Raw genomic sequence first — 20,311 nt, 5'->3', positions numbered from 1 at the left:
TAGTTAGATTAGCAACAGAACTCAAAGAAAGTAATACAGCAGCCCATGTATGCAATAACCGCGGGGGTATTCTCCGATAATTTGAAATGCTACAAGTGAGGTTGATCGACACACATTCAGATGCAGTGTCAACAACCTCACTGGGTAGGAAGGATGGTTATCAGCGGTGGAATAATAAAAATGGCCATAGAGGTAGATGATGGTTGGTTGGTTGGTTGATTCGGGGGAGGGTACCAAACAGTGAGGTCGTCGGTCGAATCGAGTGACAGAAGGATGGGGAAGGGAGTCGGCTACGGCCTTTCAAAGGAACCATACTGGAATTTGCCTGAAATGATTTAAAGAAATCACAGAAACCCTAAATCAGGATAGTCGGACATGGGTATGAATCGTTGTCCTCCCAAATGCATGCCAACTCCCTTGGTGCAGGAGAGGTAGACACAGAGATAATAGGCAAGTGTTAAACACTAAAGGTAGCCCCAAGTCCACCAAGTGGTGTTCCCAGTAAATTTTGATGCAGCAAACATGTAAGCAGAGGTGGAGTGTGTTATAATAGTGGATGTGAAGGGCATAAAATATAGGGTTTTGTTGGGATGACCATGTCAGTAGCTAGTATAGACCTTGTGAGTCAAAAACAATTGAACCCACCACACTACAGGCTGTGTGGGTAGGAGACACTGATATAAAATTAACTGGATTGGTTCGATTAAGTTTTTAAATTGGGGCAGTTCAGCACAAACAATGTGGGAAGTGGTGCCTCATGTAAGTAACTGTTGTGCCCTGTCGGGATGGTATTGGGTTCTATGGCAGGAATATGGACATGTACATACAAATATAGACACATACACTGGTGAAAGTTTAATATAATTCGATACTTCATATGGTACAATGATTCCACTGAATATCCTGATATGAATCCAGATAGTAGCCGGAAGTATGTACGGGTATTGCTCCTAACAAGTCCTACTTGAAATTTAATCACTGACTTGAGTCTGTTACACTTGTACTGACAACTCTATCTCAGCTAAGCTGACTTCGGACATAGACCAAAGACTGAAGACTCTGGAGGCTCAAACACTGCAGCCAGAATGCTGGAGCCCGAACACTAGAGACTAGAAGATCATTGCAGTGGCATCTTATCAGCGAGATGCACGACGCTGATGGCACCAATCCAAGGGAGCGTGTCCCCCAGGCAGCCAGCTGTTGGAGGAAGGGATTGCTCATGGCTGCCTCTCGTAGTAACCTGCATAAACATTATGGTCAACTTCATATAGTGGAATAATACCCCCTGAATGGTATCAATTGCTGATGATTACACAGTAACAGTTACTGCATAATCCTAGGGTTGGACTTTTTGAATGAGCACGATGCTAAAACTGACTTATGATGACACTTCATGAGACAACATTTCACCTAGGGGAAACTGTTGCCAATGGAATGTTGTCGCAAAGTGGTGTCTGTCTTAAAGGACATGCCATCCAAGTTGCATACAAGACCACTAAGGCTTGATTTGCATGATATTGTGCCTGAGGGAGCTGGAAAGTCGCTTTGGATAAGTGTGGAGCCAGACTTATCAGTTGGTATATTGTGTGTCGTAGAATCATTGAAAAAGAGTAATATATTGGATATGTCATGGCATTTTGTTAGGAGGAATATTGTACTCATGCAAGAGGGAGATAGCGGGAAAATAGTAAGTGTGAATCTCAATAATTATAGTGCCTAGGAAATAAAGTTGGTGAAGAGAATGATTATTGTTGTGGGTTGGCAGGAGAGCCAACACCATATTATTAGAGGAAGCCGAAAGGCACGCGTTTTAGCTCACGCAGGCTGGCGTGAGGTCTGGAACAGGACAAGGAAATTAGACTTTACAAAAACGGATGTAGCTGGTGCAATACTTAACTTTAATCCATAAATGATGAGTGTCGCTCTTGACTGTACATGACTTAGTATCAATAGTAACTGGTAATGGCGCCTTGCTAGGTCGTAGCAAATGACGTAGCTGAAGGTTATGCTAACTATCGTCTCGGCAAATGGGCGTATTTTGTCAGTGAACCATCACTAGCAAAGTTGGTTGTGCAACTGGGGCGAGTGCTAGGAAGTGTCTCTAGACCTGCCGTGTGGCGGCGCTCGGTCAGCAATCACTAATAGTGGCGACACGCGGGTTCGACGTATACTAACGGACCGCGGCCGATTTAAAGGCTACCACCTAGCAAGTGTGGTGTCTGGCGGTGACACCACAATTATAGTGACTCTGGACATCCTACACTATGATTTGGACACAAAGAACGTGAACCATGGTCAGCCATATGCTGCTGCTAGAATGGTATTATGTAAGAAGATAGAGTATGTGCAAGGGACCGAAACAGAAAAAAATGGAGTAATTATTACTTTATAATGTTACTTTAAATCCGTCTTGATTGCAAATTTTTTTATTATTCATATGACCGGTTTCGGTTCATTCAGAACCATCTTCAGATCTGTAAAAATAATTATACTAATTTACTATTTCACGAAAGCAAATCTTTTTCATCCTATCTTATCAACATCAAATGTACCAGAACGTACCTGATATTTAAGTTACAGGAGTAACCCGTCCAATTCAGCAACTTTCACATGCTACGTCACATAAAATTGGTTGGCAGAGTGCACGTCATTTATATTAATTATGACACTATTACCGACAAGTGGCGTCTGGTACATTTGTTACATTCCATTTGCAAAAACTGTATTCAGTAGATCTTTTTTATATTAAAAATATTTAATTAAAATATGTAGATGTCAAAGCTAAAATCTGTACTTGTCAGGATTAAAAAACAGTAAAATTATCATTTTTATACGATCTAACAGGCATAGGGCGATTTATATATCTATGGTGCTGGTGTGAACATGTTTTCTTCTACGGTCTGCTTCCGTGGTTCCCGCCACTTTGGTGTTGTGCCGCGGTCCGCTCAGTCGTCTGCTGTCCATCGCCGCGGGCAAGAGGGCCGCACAGGAGGGCCCCGTCAACGACGCCAGGCGTTGCACGCGTCTTCCGGCTTCTCCACCGCGCACCATCTCCCATCCCTCGGCCTGGATCTCCATACGCAACAGTTGTCATCTTAGTAGGTCGTCATAAATGCTAAAATAGGCGTTATGATTGAATTTGCTTTGTTCGTTGAGGATTAAATCCGGATCTTTATTTTTGTGGGTGTATATTTCGATCTCTTCTAAAATGTTAAGGAACCGTCCCTTGTGAGCTCTATGCAGGATGTCTAAGTTGTTTTCAATATTCGTGACTGAGTGCTTTGTCGCAGCCATATGCGCCCCAAAAGCACATGGAATGTAACAAATGTACCAGACGCCACCTGTCGGTAATAGTGTCATAATTAATATAAATGACGTGCACTCTGCCAACCAATTTTATGTGACGTAGCATGTGAAAGTTGCTGAATTGGACGGGTTACTCCTGTAACTTAAATATCAGGTACGTTCTGGTACATTTGATGTTGATAAGATAGGATGAAAAAGATTTGCTTTCGTGAAATAGTAAATTAGTATAATTATTTTTACAGATCTGAAGATGGTTCTGAATGAACCGAAACCGGTCATATGAATAATAAAAAAATTTGCAATCAAGACGGATTTAAAGTAACATTATAAAATCACTGATTGCTGTTATCCCATAAGACATTATGTCTGTTTTTGCAAAGTTTGTGCCACATCAGGCTTCGGGATACATTACGAAGTTCTTACGTATTAGGACAAAGATAATGAAAGAAAACTTGAAGATAAAATTTAACAAAACATGCTTAGATGCAGGGATTACTCCTAACTACGCAAAAGTAAAAATCAGGAATATGTCAAACATAGCACAAATAGTAAAACGTAAAAGTGAAGTATTATGGATTAAAACTCAAATTCGAGCAGCATATAAAATGAAAGACAAGTTAAATAGAGAAGCTTTTAATCTTCACTTGATTTTAGGTGACATTTTATCTCCATTACAGTTCACATACGTAAGCAGAGAGATTGAAAATAGAATTGGCAGGGAGCGAGAATTAACTCTAAACAGACATCAGAAGAAGCTTTTTAACCTAGGTGTAGATTTTAATACTGATAACGAAACGGCGTATAAAAAGTTGCATACTTTTTGTGAGAGGGTCGTGAACTTAACTGAGATAGAATTAACAAAAGATGAGCAGAATCTTTTAAATAAAGGCTTGCAATATAACCTAAATCCCGCAATTAACTCAAATACAATAAAAAAGACTGTCGCAGAAGTGAAAATTGCATGTGATATCGCAAATATGAATAGATACGAACAGACAAACACGGCAATTAAAGTAAAGAAGTCGATTATAGATGAAATGCACTCTGCTCACAAGAACAGAAACGAACTACTAACTCTTAACGGCTTGAATAAGAAGTTAGAATCACGTAAGGCTATCGTCACAAAGGCAGATAAGGGCGGCACTATGGTTTTAATACACGATACAGACTATATAGAGAAAACTGAAAAGTTCTTTATGGAAAACGGAATAGTAGAAGTCAAGAAAGATCCAACCAAGAAATTTCAAACAGAAATAAGGAAACAAATAGATAACAGTGTGTTTCTATTCACAGAGGAGGAAAAGTTTAAACTGAAAGTAATGAATCCGTGAATCCCCGAATTACGATCACAAATAAAGCTCCATAAAGTTGAAAAATCGATTCGCCCAATCGTTAATAACACCAGCAGCCCAAGTTATAAATTAAATAAAGAGCTAAATAACAGATTGAAGGCGGCATATACATATCGTCGGACTTTCAACATTAGCAACAGCTACGAATTTGCCGAGCAAATTAAAGACGTACTTATACCTCAGAATGCGTCACTAGCTTCATTGGATGTCACCAATCTGTACACAAACATTCCCGTAAAAGAAACGATTGAGATCATTAAGAACAATCTCCTCACTCATGGTAAATTGGCACTGGGGGAAGTGATTGAACTAGTGGAAATGTTGGAACATGTCTTGTCGTTCAATTACTTTACTTTCAATGGTAAAATTTATCAACAGAAAGACGGGCTGGCAATGGGGAACAGTTTAGCTGGGACGCTGGCTGACATTTTTGTAAATCACTTAGAAAACAAATTCTTTGATGAAAATCCTAATATCGCTGAGAAAATTGTATATTACAGGAGATATGTGGACGACTCCATTTTATTATACAAAGGAGATAAAAATGATATCGAAAACTTAGCACAAAAAATGAGCTCTCAACACCCGAAAATTAGATTCACCATGGAATTTGAAGAAAACAACCGTATAGATTACTTAGATTTAACACTAATAAAGAAAAATGCGAAGCATGAATTTAGCATATTCAGAAAACCTACGTGTACAGATCTAGTTATCAACGAGCGCTCTTTTCACCCACCGCGATACAAATGGGCATATTTTACTTCGATGGTATACAGGCTACTAAGATTGCCACTAAGCCAACACAAAGTAGAAAAGGAGTTAAGTATTTTAAAACAAGTGGCCGTAGCGAACGGATATACGTGTAAGCAGGTGATGAATATTTATAGGAAGATAAAGAAGAGGCAAATGGAACAAACAGAAGGAAGGCAAGGAGCAGTTAAGAGGAACAACAAGAAAAAATATGTAGCTCTCACTTACAATGGAAGAATTGCAGACAAAATTGAAAGATGCTTTCGTAAATCCGATGTTAAAATAGGGTTCCGAACAAATAACACGTTAAAATTGAAGCTCCGGCATAGAATATGTAATAGTAGGAATAAATTTCAGGATTCAGGTGTATATAAAATCAAATGTAATGACTGCTGTAAACAGTATATAGGGCAGACTGGTAGGAACTTTGAAACCAGATTCAGGGAGCACACCTACTCTCAAAACAAAACAGCTTTTGGGGCGCATATGGCTGCGACAAAGCACTCAGTCACGAATATTGAAAACAACTTAGACATCCTGCATAGAGCTCACAAGGGACGGTTCCTTAACATTTTAGAAGAGATCGAAATACACCCACAAAAATAAAGATCCGGATTTAATCCTCAACGAACAAAGCGAATTCAATCATAACGCCTATTTTAGCATTTATGACGACCTACTAAGATGACAACTGTTGCGTATGGAGATCCAGGCCGAGGGATGGGAGATGGTGCGCGGTGGAGAAGCCGGAAGACGCATGCAACGCCTGGCGTCGTTGACGGGGCCCTCCTGTGCGGCCCTCTTGCCCGCGGCGATGGACAGCAGACGACTGAGCGGACCGCGGCACAACACCAAAGTGGCGGGAACCACGGAAGCAGACCGTAGAAGAAAACATGTTCACACCAGCACCATAGATATATAAATCGCCCTATGCCTGTTAGATCGTATAAAAATGATAATTTTACTGTTTTTTAATCCTGACAAGTACAGATTTTAGCTTTGACATCTACATATTTTAATTAAATATTTTTAATATATAAAAGATCTACTGAATACAGTATGTGCAAATGGAATGTAACAAATGTACCAGACGCCACCTGTCGGTAATAGTGTCATAATTAATATAAATGACGTGCACTCTGCCAACCAATTTTATGTGACGTAGCACGTGAAAGTTGCTGAATTGGACGGGTTACTCCTGTAACTTAAATATCAGGTATGTTCTGGTACATTTGATGTTGGTAAGATAGGATGAAAAAGATTTGCTTTCGTGAAATAGTAAATTAGTATAATTATTTTTACAGATCTGAAGATGGTTCTGAATGAACCGAAACCGGTCATATGAATAATAAAAAAATTTGCAATCAAGACGGATTTAAAGTAACATTATAAAATCACTGATTGCTGTTATCCCATAAGACATTATGTCTGTTTTTGCAAAATTATTACTTTAGTTTGAAGATTTTTTTTTCCCCCTCAAAGGCCATTGTTGGCAACAACTGTGACATAACATCGGATACCAATGGGGAAATCAAGGACCAGTACTGTAAACCATATCGGCTGTCTCATTATTGGCAGCAGCTTATGGAAGACTTTATAGACCAACAGTTAGCCAATGGGATAACAGAGGAAAGTGCTAGTCCATGGGGTGCCGCTGCTGTGGTTATGCTAAAGAAATCAACATACGGATCCAAGAAGTGTAGGTTTCACTGTGGCTACAGATGACTTAGCAGCAAGACAGTGACTGATGCATACCTCATTCCTAATATCATGGAGACCATTGACAATTTAGGACAGTGCTGATATTTCTCCATTATGGATTTGAGAAGTGGATACCACCAGTGTGCTTTAGACTATAATCGTGGACCAGGGGACAAATTTCATGTCCGACTTGATGAAACTGTTATTTATGTTGCTACAAATTTGGAAATTAATAACTAGCCTACTACACTTGCAGACAAATGGTAGAATGGATAGGGAAGATAAGTGACTGTGTGAACCTGTAGCATTATGACTGGTACATATATCTTTCATTTACAGTGGCAACTTACAATCTGAAGGTTTACAGAAGTACAAGGCTATCCCCATACAAGGTGTTATATGGGACGAAAATGTCACTGCCACTTGACATGGTTGAAACAAAGGCCTTTAGAGACAGAGTCACTGTATAATTTCAGATCATTAAGAAACATGTGAAGACAAGAGCAGAGGGCAAATACAAAGGCTTTGGACTGACTGAAAACAATAGTGGGACACAATGGAAGGTTACGAAGGTTACCATGTTATAGGGTAGGGCAATGGGTAATATTGCCTAGCTGATACTCCTCAAAGGGTAAAACAAGAAAGTTTGTCACAAGATGCCAAGAACCATTCCAGGTGGTAGAGACCATGAATCCAGTTAATGTGAGGCTGCAGTTGTCAACAAAAACAACAACAGTACATGTTGGATGCTTACAATCTTTCTGAGGCGCTCTGGATACATTAACATTAGTGTCGGGAACTACTTCTGGAAAGCAGATAAAGAAGAAGAAACAAAGGACTGAATGCAGGGATATTGAACAACCAATGCAAGAGGTACCACATGCATTGAGGTTAAGGAAATGAGAGAAAAATTCAGTGTATTTTCACTTATAATAATGTGATCATGTGATAAGAAGACTTTTAGGTACTGTAAGGAGTTATGGGCAGTAATGTTTTGTGTTTCATAGCAAGCAATGTGTGTAGTAATATTGTAGTATTTTGGTTAGGATTCGTTTTATGCTTGTGTGTGTACAGCATAAACCAGTAACAGAAGTAGACTTTTTTTTTCAAAGGGGGAGGGAGAGTGATTGTTGTCTATGTCCTCAGGTTGCTGTACACTATGGTTAAGTACGAATGGGATTCTAGTCATGACAGTACTACACCTCTTCGTCAGGGGCAAGGAGTGGGCACTTCTGGATCATTAACTGGAGAGCACAGTACTATTTACAAAACACGAAGATGTAGTAACCACCAGCAGTCAGTGGACACCTGGTTAGTTTTTAATGCATGGGAACCAATAAAAAGTAAGAAGGTTGGAGGAAGTGCTTTCTGGCCTAAGATGAGAAGTGAGGAGCAAAGGAGTGCTTGAAGTGTTTGGGGCATATGATAACCACATGGGCGTTATGGACAACAGAGGGATCAAATGTAGCTAGCAACAGACATGGTGCTGTGAACTGCAAGGCTGCTACCCATTTCCAGATTGCTGCTACTCATTTCCAGACCATAGTTTCACATGCAGAAATTGCCAGTACTGAGTGTGTCTTTTTCCAAGGGATATTTGTGCAGAGGTTTACTATGCCAATGGAAGTGAAAGTTCCCATGTCTGGCACAGTTAGATCCTTACTGTTGCTTATTAATTCAACACTGATATTCATACTCCTGCATAAATTATATTCTCTTAGTCATGTAACAACTGTGGCATTCTTTAACTCATTCACTCTTTAATTACATAGCAAATATTTCACTCTCTTCGTCATGTAACAATTGTAGCATTCTGTAACTTATTCTCTCTTTAATTCTCAGCCACGTATCTGTAAACCTTTTGTGTAACTTGTAATCAACATCACATTAATACTGCCAATATAAGAACACATCTGCAGCTAGCAAGATCCACTCAAAATACATTATATGTACTTGTAAACATTTATTCTGTAATACAATCAGGGTGTATACGTGGACAAGGAAAAAAAATCCCGAATTTTTCCTGGATTTCCCGGTTAAAAATACACTTTCTCCCAGGTGAAAAGACGCTTTTTCCACGTTAAGTGACAGTATATTTCCCCTTATCAATCCTTTGAATGGTTAGGTTTTATACACGGACGTAGAAATTCTCGGCACTTTAGAAAATGAAACTCAGGGAAAAAGACACATTTTGGAAATATCTTTGATGTGCAGCAACATGTACGCTGTGTATTTTTGTATTACGAAAGTATACATTGGAATTCCACCAAACACCGCATGTTACTTTCCTAATCATTGAAATCGAGATTGTGATGTGCTTTTGTAGGCCAGCCATAGCTCATGTCATGTGATCTCGCCAGCTGATGACAACGGATATTCAGAGCATAGGACACGTGATGTAGTACGCCAACAGCAACATCACCATTAAGAAGCACGAACACACAAGCAGGGAAAGTTAATAGTTTAAATTAATATATGTAGTGTTGCTACAAGAAAAGCAAAGGTTTTACATATAATATTGGTCTCTAAGGTTAATAAGATGCAAGAGAAGCTAAGCTTTTGCATATAATAATGATCTTTTTTGCGCGTGTTACACTTTAAGATACATCATACAAATGTGCCAGTAAAATTTTTAATAATGACATAAATGTCTGATTTTCAGGGTTCAAAATTCTTCCAAATGGCTCAAAGAGTTGATTTTTAAATGAGAGTCAAATGTTCTGTGATTTAATAAATTCATGGTACATTCTCACACATAGTTCAACTTACATAAAAGGATATTTACTTTGAAAGTAACGCTTTTCAAACCACCATTCGCAATATTTTCCCGTGACCTGTTAGAAATAGGTTCGTTTCAGCAGTTGTTGCACTTGCGCAGCTGTCATGACGTAGGAAGACCGTATGTACGTATGTGTAAAACATTGAAAGATCATACATTACGTCATAAAAGAAACAAGACACCAGAGGATACTCCAAGAGCATCGGAATTTCGTCAACCGTACTAAAATGTGCACATTTAAAGTGCATACTTAAAGTGCACATTCGTATGTCCAGATTCCCAATGAAGTAGATCTCAACCTGATATTAAGCTTTTCAGTGTAGTTTTTGGAATGTAAATTTTCTTGGAGCACCAGTACTGTATTATATCATGTTTGGTTCTTTATTATGGCATAATGCCATACATGCTAGAAGATGAAAAGTCCACTTAAAATGCAGCGAATCTCACAATTAATATCAGATGCGATTAATTGTAATCAGGAGAACAAGAACTCTTTAGAAAATTTGGACTCTTTATTGCCTATTAGCTAATAACTTGCTGTTTTGCGTGACATAAAATTACATATAGGATACATAAAACCAATAAAGACAAGAGATAAGCAAGAAAGTACACATTTCTTCAATCCTCAGCTCCTAGCATTTTTTCCCTCTAATCTTGCTACAGCATTACATGGCGTGCTTTCCTTTCTGTGAAAGAATCTATTACCTCATCAAAGTTCGTCAAATGTTTTGCTACATGAAAAATCTAAATATCGCTATCTATTACTGAAAAAGCTGTTAACAGAAATAATACCCAAGACTAGTGTGGTTTCTCGATCTGATTACGTCTATTTTGTCACTGTCTGCTAGATAAAACAAAATAGGCTTTTCTAATACTGCAGCAATTTTGTAACACACACAAAATAAATGAGACTGTTTTGGCACAAATGATTATTTTTATAACACGTCAGAATATAATTCATGAAGTACCAATATCAAATGCCTATTAGGCCTACTACAAGCAAAAAGCGTAATGTTAGGAAATAGTTCCACATTTCATTCATACGCACCAGTTTCTCAAGCATGAGATCAAAAAGCAGTATTACGAAGTTTTTACATAAATTTGAAATCATTTTATTCTTCAATAATTTGTGTGATGTCCCCATTTGTTCTCCTTCCTCGTTCTTACAAACGATCTTGTCATCACTAATTCTGTAGCTATTCCTGCCACTGTCAAAATTTGTTCGCTGATTAACTTCACTAACCCTGCCAGAGTCACAGGTTCAGTTATCCCGCAATTATTTTCGGTTAGGCATTATTACGTGTTTGTACAACACGTTTTCAGTGTTACTTCCAGAACAGAACTTAAGCGGCTGTTAGCCGGAGACTGTACAACTGGTCCTTACTAATGTAGCGATCTGGCCACAAATTTTCTGTCAAAATTTCATTTTCTTGGATATACCGAGAAGATAATATGTAATCTTTCTCACCTGTTATTACCGAAGTCATTGATTTCCATTCTGGTAGTTTGAATCTATGGATTTCGCTTGTAATTATAACAACGCTGATCATTCGCAAACCCAGTCAACCACATAATCAGACAGCGATTGGCATTCATCTGTTCGGCTTTACTCCGCTCAGTTCATATAGCCCCATCCCCTTTTGTCTGCGGAAAGTTTATTTCTAGATATGACGAGGATTCTCCTGACAGACACATCACGTACACTATGCACGCATTCAAAAATCAACTTATGATTCATTCAGAAACCAACTTAAAATGTGTTCAAAAATGTTCAAAAACCAACAGGGAAGCATTTCAAAATCGTATGAATAATCGATAGACAGACATGCACTCGATGCTAGGCACTTTGTGAAACAAGTTTTTTTTCCTCAAGAATATGAATTTGGTGCCCCGTTTTCCCGGTAGCATCTAGCTGCTTGCTGCGACTGCTTGCACAGCCAACAGCCACGTTCCTGTAGCCGGAAGTGGGAGAATCTACTACTCAAATGCAACTCAACTGTGCATGCAGAGGAGCCTGTTCGTAACTGCAAAAATGAGTCTAATGTAAACAGTTGTGACTTCACACTCATCGGAGGCAATTTATTGTTATGAAGCATTGCATAGTCTTCCTAAAGCCTTTGACACACTTCGCTGTTGGCAGACGCTTGCATGAGCACTGTGTGTCGTTGTATATGGTGCATTTCCTTTACAATTTAAGTTATTTTCATTTTTTTCTCTCGTTTATGTTTTATTGTTGAAGTATTATTCTGTAGTAGCGGGATACAGTAACATTCTCCGTTAGAGTATCGGTTCTTACCAGTCAAAATCACAAAAATTTTACTGAAAACTAAAATAATGAAAAATTCCCAGGTTTTTCCCGGTTTTCTCCCAGATGAAAAAATTCCCGGGTTTTTCCCGGATCTCCCGGTTGTCCTGGGTCCTACACACCCTGTACAATACATCTCAGGTCAAAGATCATGAAGTGGCAAAATGTGATCTCTATCATACTCATAGTCTTTGTAATTAAATCCAGTGATTACCTCCTGTGAATAAGTGTAAAACCAAGTGCCGTTCACTACTGCGATATCTATGTGTATTGCCTGATAATGTACATTATGGGAATGGATTTCCTACGGATATCACAATGCAGTGCACTGTAAGTACCTAAAACATAAACTTTCCACTTGTCAAATGTTTTGTTGTCATTTTTGCCTGCACCATCATTGCAGTGTCTAGCTATGCTTGGTCCATCTGATGATGAGCCTGCGGTGACTCCAAAACTAGTTAATGGTACAATAAACCATATCAAAAAAACAAAAAAAGGGTCTGGTTGCATATTTATACACAAATAAATCACCAATTTGGTTCACAAAATGTTTGAGAGTCTTGAGATGGGAACATCATTGTACTTATTTTCACACAATAGTATTGAAACTCGTGGAGAAATGCCAGTGAGTGGGTCCAAACTTGATCAAAAAGTTTTAAGAATAATACTTTCAGACTTTTATTTTGGTGCATATTGAAGTTTTTAGAGCTCTATTGGGTTGTTTAACTGTTCCAAATTCCATAGTTTGGGAAGTACATGAAAGTAAAACAGCAAGTTTAGGGCCACGACCATGTTTTCATGCTTGGCTCTATGATCAGTGCCTGTATCAAGACATTAATTTGATAAACTTTTCTCAAGCTGCTAAAGGAGGAGGGAATATGGCTACAAAACTTTCTGAGCTTTGCCATAATCAATGTTAATCATAATTTTAAATTTTTTAATTTATATTTCTTCAAAGTGTGAATTATTATTCTGCTGTTAGGAATAATCTAAGTTGGGATGTTCAGCAGTTATCACAACTTTATAGTATTATTCAGATCATTACTTCCAATTTATGTTATATCATGGTCAAAATTCTCAAAAATAGAACTTTATAACTTAAAAAAGTAATTTATTTAGATTTGTCCAGAGTTCGTGGTTTACTATAATTTTATCTCTTAAGTAAGTAATGTTCTTTTCTTTTGCACCTATCAAAAGTCTAGATTTGGGGGTGGGGACAAGAGTTTAACACCCACTGCTGGTGTGGACATTAAATGGAACACTGGATCAGTTAGACAAAAACTGAGTAGGCAAATGGCCATAGACTATTCAAGACAACCCAGTGATCACTCATCTGTGGTGAGGAAAACATAAATTTGGATGCTCTCATGGGAAACTGAAAGTAGCTCCTGTTGAACATCAGCAGCACTGCAGCTCTTGTTATTGAATTCCAACTGTGGTATTTGGTACAACTGCACTCCTCTTATCATGAACTCCCAATCTGTTTGCTCATCTTATACACTTTAAGTGTATCTTGATCTGCTTACCCTGTTTTTTCTTCAGACCAAATTCTCTGGCCATTTGCTTCAACTAAATTCGTATTTCCTGTTTCTTTCACTTTTCAAAATATTTTACCAACAACAAATGATGGTTTGTTTCTATTCCCCTATATTCCTTCTTTACTCTTAAATTTTGGCACGAAATTTATATTTCTACATGTTTCCCAAATAATACAGACTGAAGAAAAAACTGCAGCACTTGAAGGTCAACATGTGATTCCTCATCCAGATTCAAGACAAAAGTTTACCTAGCAAAATCAGATTTGGTGCATTCTGAACACACACGTATGAAAACGAGGAGCTGGCGACACTGTCACACTGTGCAGTGCATCGTAATGAACAGAGAAATGTGTATCACCCTGCACTACTGTACCAGCTGTCATAGCTCACTAAGTAGACTGCTGAGAAATCAAGCCCACATCCATCACGGAGCTATGGTTCGAATCCTTGTCAGATTCCTTTTTTATTTTTTAGACATCCATTCCCTAATTCTCATTGTTTAAGAGCAGGACATCATTTTGTAACAGGACAATTGCCCATCACTTGACAGTGGGATCCACTACACTGCATGCGTCTACTAACCACGCAGTGTACAATCATAACTGGTCCTGTGAAGTACATGTAGGGCAGCAATGAATACATTGATATGCTTTTGGTGCTGTGTGCATCGGATTACCAAGCTACTGCTGCTGCATGTGTATATGATGCACAGTGTCCTCAATGGTGGCATCCTGATAAGAATGTCAACTGAAGCAATGCCTTTGGGAAACCGGTAATCTTCATCCACAAGTAATGGACAGATGTTGTCCAAGGACTAGACGTACTCCACAGAGGACATGATTCTTGAAACCATTCACCTATCACCTCAGCAAAGTACCCATGATATAGCAAGGCAGTTCCAGATACCTCACAGACTGGTTGTTTAAGTGTTGCATGATGATGAATTGCATCGGTATAGTTACACATTAATTCAACACCAGTGGCCAGAAGAATGCATTCGATGAGTACAGTTTTGTGAATGACTTTTGCACCAAGTGGAAGATAACAAAAATTTTATGAAGAACATAATACAGACTGACATATCTAGTTTTACTTGTGATGGTATTTTCAACCCCCACAACAGCCATTATTGATCGGAACACAACCCGCACATAACCCATGAACATGACTTTCAGGCACACTTTGGCACAAACCTGTAGGATGGAATTGTGGGAGGAGTGATTTTGGGCCCTTGCCTATTTCCAAACAAGTTTAATGCATCACTGATCATACATTTATCCATGATTATTTTGTATTGGCTTTATTTGTGTCATGGACAAAACAAAGTTTATGTTACATCTTAATGTTTAAATAAAGGTAACAGTAATAGAAAGAAACGCACAAGATACTGTACTATGGAGGTGTAAAATGGATACAATTTGATGCTTTAACTGCAAGGTTTGGCGTAAAACTGACTGTAACACTGATGAGTCTGCATTTCTATTCCCCACTGCATTGCCTCATGCTAATGGAACAGCTCCAGCACAGCACAGAGTTCATGCTACCTGTTCTTGGCCATGCTGCAAGCAGTTACAGCATTGCCAGAGCCTCGTTTCTTAATTTGCATTTATATTAAACCCATTGGGAGGACTATGTTTTCCAAGACACACTTTTGTTTTGAACTGGAATGAGGAATTGAATGCTGACCATCAAGTATGGCAATTTTTTTTGACATTGTATATCTGTATCAAAAGTCTACGAATCTCAGTATAACAGAATTTATGACTTACAATTAATAATACCAAACTGTTCATAACATAATTTATAGGTCTAAGATTTAACACAAAAAGGATAAAAGCAGTCATAATACCAGTTAATACCTCTCTCTTCAAATTCTCAGCACAAAGAGCAGACATCTCAGCATTCTGACGTGCTTGTTCCACCTCCCGTTGCAAACGTTCCATCTCTCCCAACAATGATCGCTCCAGAGACTGTCTATCTTCATATTCCCGCAGCACGTATCTTTGCTCCAATTGCAATTCCTCTAGCAACAGCCTGGATAGGCACACAAATATTATTTTTAAATGATATTAAAATAATTTATTAACTTTATTTATTGCACTGAAATATAGTGCCACTATTGAAAACAAGCTGAAACTTTTTAAAATGGTACTGGCTCATCCATACAAGAGCCTAACAGATTTTAATTTATGAGAGATGGTTACACATGATATGCCTATCCGGGGAACACACACACACACACACACACACACACACACACACACACACAAACAAAATTGGGGGGGGGGGGGGGGCTACTAAGTTGAAATGAAAGGCTATTCAATGCACACGAGGCCTGTTTATAACCCAAACTGAGATCAATAGAAGAATATATACCATGTAAACCACAGGTGGCAATTCAGGAATGCTTCTAATTAAACTCACATTCTGTGAAGTGCTCAAAAAAGTGATAACTTAAAACTGTAAAATATAGATGAATGTAATGAACCAAAATAAACAAAATTAAATAGATGTCTTATGACACAAAGTAATTTTTTGTTTTGGTTTCTTGACAGACAAATCTAATGTTGTCACCTGGAATCAAACCTCGGTTCTCTGCATCAGTTGCCGGTGAGTTACTATTAGACCATGGAGGTGGTCAGACAAAACAACATAAGGGCCTGAAGTGTTGGTGTTGGTGGTTACTGTTGCTGTGTTTTAGAGTGTATGACATCAAGGTCAGCAGTACCCGCGTCAGAAGTGAATTTAGTAATCAAGTCCGTTTACAACATTTTTGGGATTAGTGCATATGGAATTCAAGAAAACATTCTCTTGGTCAATAAAGAATTTATCTTTAACAATTTCACTACTCCTACGTAAAATCATCAGATTATAACTGTAGCATGAGACAGCTACATAGCATGTGGTTTCTGCTACTTCAATATCACAAGTGCAAGTACAAAGTAACATTTTAAAAACCAATTCATGTGTTATTTACCTTATTTTGTTTTTGCACTGAAGCAATTCAGTCTCACAGTTTGCAAGTTTTGAACGTAACAATGTGAGTTCAGATTTCAAAGTCTTCTCTTGCTGACGCACAATCTCACTCTCTTCTTCTACATTCACCAACTGCCGTAACTGGAATTATGAGGACAATCTATCAATATTTAAGCTACAAGTGAGTCTCATGAGGAAGAAATACCTTGCTATATGTGTATGTAATATGGGATACATGTTTTGCATAATTATACTTAAGTAAGGAATACACAAGTAGTAAAACTGTTGGTGCTGGAATAACTAGGGCCATGAAAAGACCAAAAGGAAGGTAATTTTAATATCCTGTTGACTTATTTCATTAGAAACAAGGAAAAGTTTAGTTTATGACTATGAGAGGTACTGTTGGTGACGCAACGTATCTTTTATAATCACTATTAATGCTTCAAGTATGTTGTATATTACGGTTTGTTCCAGTTCAACAGAACAATAAACTAATGTTGATGACGCATAGTGTAAATGAATGTAATATCTGATATCTGCATGAGTAAATCAAGATTTGAAAACCAGGTTCAATAAGAATTTGTGATGTGTAAGCTATCAGTTACTCTGCTTGTTTCAGAGGTTGAATAGGAATGTCAATAAAAGTAGCAGGCATTTCCTCTTAAGAAATACTGACTTTAAACAGCAAACACAGTGAATACATAAATAAGTGTTAAAGAAGCTGACCAAAAAGTTATGCAATTTGGTGGCAACAAAATGCTATTTGTGGTGGTTTGAGGATAATACACGGTATTGTAGGCCTCATTTCAGGATTTGACTTTTAAAACTTTTACACATAATGGGAGTATTAACAGATAGATTTCAAGGTATAACAGAAATATATGATTATAGATACTCATCTATGTAATTGTTGAGAAGATTCACTAGTTTTGTGTGTGGATGAGATGGCCAAGAAAATTGCTCGTGTATGAAGATGACAAAGTAACTCAAAGAGTTGTTGCATTGATGAGGTTGGTTTTGAATTCACATAACAAATCAACTTCTGTAGGAAAGGGCATGTTTCACATGGAAAGGTGGCAACAATAAGAAGTACTGTTTGTTCATGTGTTTAATTATATGAGTTGGGCATCAAAAAGGTGGGAATTAGTGACAAGGAAGCTGATTTCATGAGCAGATGAACTACTACTGTGTACATGAGGTATACAAATGAGCCTGTTCCAGAAATATCAACAGTTCAGCTTTAACATGGATCCATACGGTCAAAATATTGGCAATGGCACAGTAACAGTAATCTGTCCACTATCACACTCCAAAATATACATTAAAACATGCACTAAATACCGTGTGTACATAATTATTTCACTGTCTCAGCCAGATAACTTACAACCTTTAGTTTAGTAACTAGGTGTAGAGTGTTGACATCATCTTCATTTTCATGAAACTGTGAAGAATCCATTGTAAGAACTCTTCACTCAAATCAAACCTGTTAAAGAATACTCTTACTTTATTAGAAACAAACTGTTCAATCCCATTAGTCATAATTTTTGGGATTTGGTAGATTCCTCAGTGAATTCTTATATACTTTTATCCACTGGTTTTGTTTCACGATTCAGTGTAGTGGCCGTTTTCATTTTTGATTCAGGAGATTAAGACAGTATAACGCAGGACAGGGACCATAAATGATTTTTCAGTTTTTTGTAAAGCTATACCATAGGTATACTACTGTCAACATAATATACACACAGAAAGTTTTGAAAGAATTCTGAAACCTAATTACATTGGTTTGCCTTCGGAAGTGGCACAGGATACATACTGGTAAGGAAAACAGCAATAAAACAAACTGCAGTCTCTTCTTGTGGTCATAATTCAACTTTATCAGGGAACATAAAACTTTTTCAATATGTAAACGGCACTTGCCATCCACCCTGCATGATGGATCCCCCAGGACAGGGCTTCACAACATACGTGCTTGCAGAGCAAGCTGTGAGCAGCAAGGCGCGAGCACGGAGCAGCGCGAGCACGCTGCCCCCACTACCGGACCAAAGCGGAGAGTGGGGAGAGTCACGTGGGACACACAAAAGCTGCCGCCAGTCAATGTAAATCCGCAGCCACCTGCAGGGATATCACTCACGAATTATTACTGCAACAAATGAAACAAATAAAGGAGAATGTACACGTGCCACATAATTTTATTAGCTAGGTGTATGCCTCTACATTCGTATTAATTTGTGAACTGTTACACAATAAAAGGTGTCACTGAAGTGTGGGACTCTCGGTTATCTTGTACTTTTTGCCCTTTACAATTGCGTCTATGTTTGGAGTAATTGTTCTTGTGCATTGTAGGCGCAGCGTGCAGTTTAAATTTCCATCAGAAAATGCGTTTCTCAGGCGCGTCTTGTTACATTTCATTGCAGAGAACAGTTGTTCACAAACATATGTGGAACCGAACATTGATATTAATGTAGCCGCCAGTTTGTGCAAACGAGGAAATCTATCCTGAGGGAAGTGTCTGTACAATCCAAAATGTTTTTCTTGTTCTCAAATTTGTCTCTGTATTCTCTGTCACACTGCAGGCCAATAATTTCTAGTTGCAGCTCAGGACGAATCTCTTCAATATTCGCTGAATATGGAGAGGAGAACAGATCAAAATCACTGTCTAGTGCTGTCAGATCTTGAAAGCGTTGATCAAATTCTTCCTTAAGGGCAACTAAACTATGTGAATAACGTTGACAGTCTTTGTGAACATCATGATAATTTAGGAAAATGAGCTATATTTCCTGTTTCCAGCTGACTCACCCAAAGTGTCAATTTCATTTTAAAAGCTCATATTCGATCTATGAAATGAGTAATTAGCAGATCATTACCTTGTAGTGAAATGTTCAAAGCATTCAGACGGCTAGTCAAATCTGCTAAGAACGCGAGATCACATTTCCATGAAGGCTCTTTCAATTCAGGAACACACATGTTATTTATTTCCATGAACATATTTATCTCATCTAATAGGCAAAAATATCAATTTAATAATTCGCCACGACTAAGCCAGCGGACCTCGCTGTAATAAGGCAGGCTACCATACTGGCTTTCTACATCCTCAAGAAAGCTTTTAAATAGCCTGTGTTGTAGCCCATGCTTCCTTATATAATTGGTTGTACGAACAACAACAATCATCACATTTTTTAGAGTGATACTCTTTGCCCATAAGTTTTCCTGGTGGATCACACAGTGAATGCCCCTTATTTCGTTCGGCACGGTCAATTTTTGCATTTTCTCCTTCAACAGCGCAACTAAACCTGATTTTTTCCCTGTCATCGCTGGTGCACCGTCTGTAGACACTGAAACTAAAGAATTCCATGACAGTCCTATATTTTCAACACTTTCTTCAACACTACATAAAGTATCACCTCCGGTTGTAGTGTTCTTCATGGCTACTACATCGAGGAGCTCCGCCCTCACCTGAAGATCTCTATTAACACCTCTAATAAATATGACAAGCTGCGCTGTTCCAGTGATATCAACACTTTCGTCCAGAGCTAGAGAATACGCCATAAAATCTTTACAGATATTTGCAAGCTGGCTCTGGAAGTCGTCTGCCATGTCCTGT

General features: G+C 38.3%; 1 protein-coding gene across 4 annotated transcripts in view; it reads right to left on the bottom strand.

The window, feature by feature from the left end:
• The window catches only part of LOC124555026 (ras association domain-containing protein 8), a 94,292-nt gene that overhangs the window by 17,859 nt on the left and 56,122 nt on the right, over nt 1–20,311 (bottom strand). For 2 of the 4 annotated variants that reach the window (XR_006968508.1, XM_047128782.1), the window contains exons 6-7: nt 16,712–16,851; nt 15,584–15,768 (exon numbers count right to left, since the gene is read on the bottom strand). Coding sequence is in view for 3 of the 4 variants with exons in the window: in XM_047128782.1 (XP_046984738.1) it covers nt 15,584–15,768; nt 16,712–16,851 (325 nt within the window). In the remaining variant the exon portion in view is untranslated. The remainder of the gene's footprint in view (nt 1–15,583; nt 15,769–16,711; nt 16,852–20,311) is intronic. The other 2 variants (XM_047128781.1, XM_047128780.1) reach the window with 1 other exon arrangement.

This window comes from Schistocerca americana, chromosome X, assembly GCF_021461395.2.
Source record: "Schistocerca americana isolate TAMUIC-IGC-003095 chromosome X, iqSchAmer2.1, whole genome shotgun sequence".
Lineage (NCBI taxonomy): Eukaryota > Metazoa > Arthropoda > Insecta > Orthoptera > Acrididae > Schistocerca > Schistocerca americana.
The sequence above is the reverse complement of the archived record's forward strand: the minus strand, read 5'-3'. Positions and strand labels throughout refer to the sequence as shown.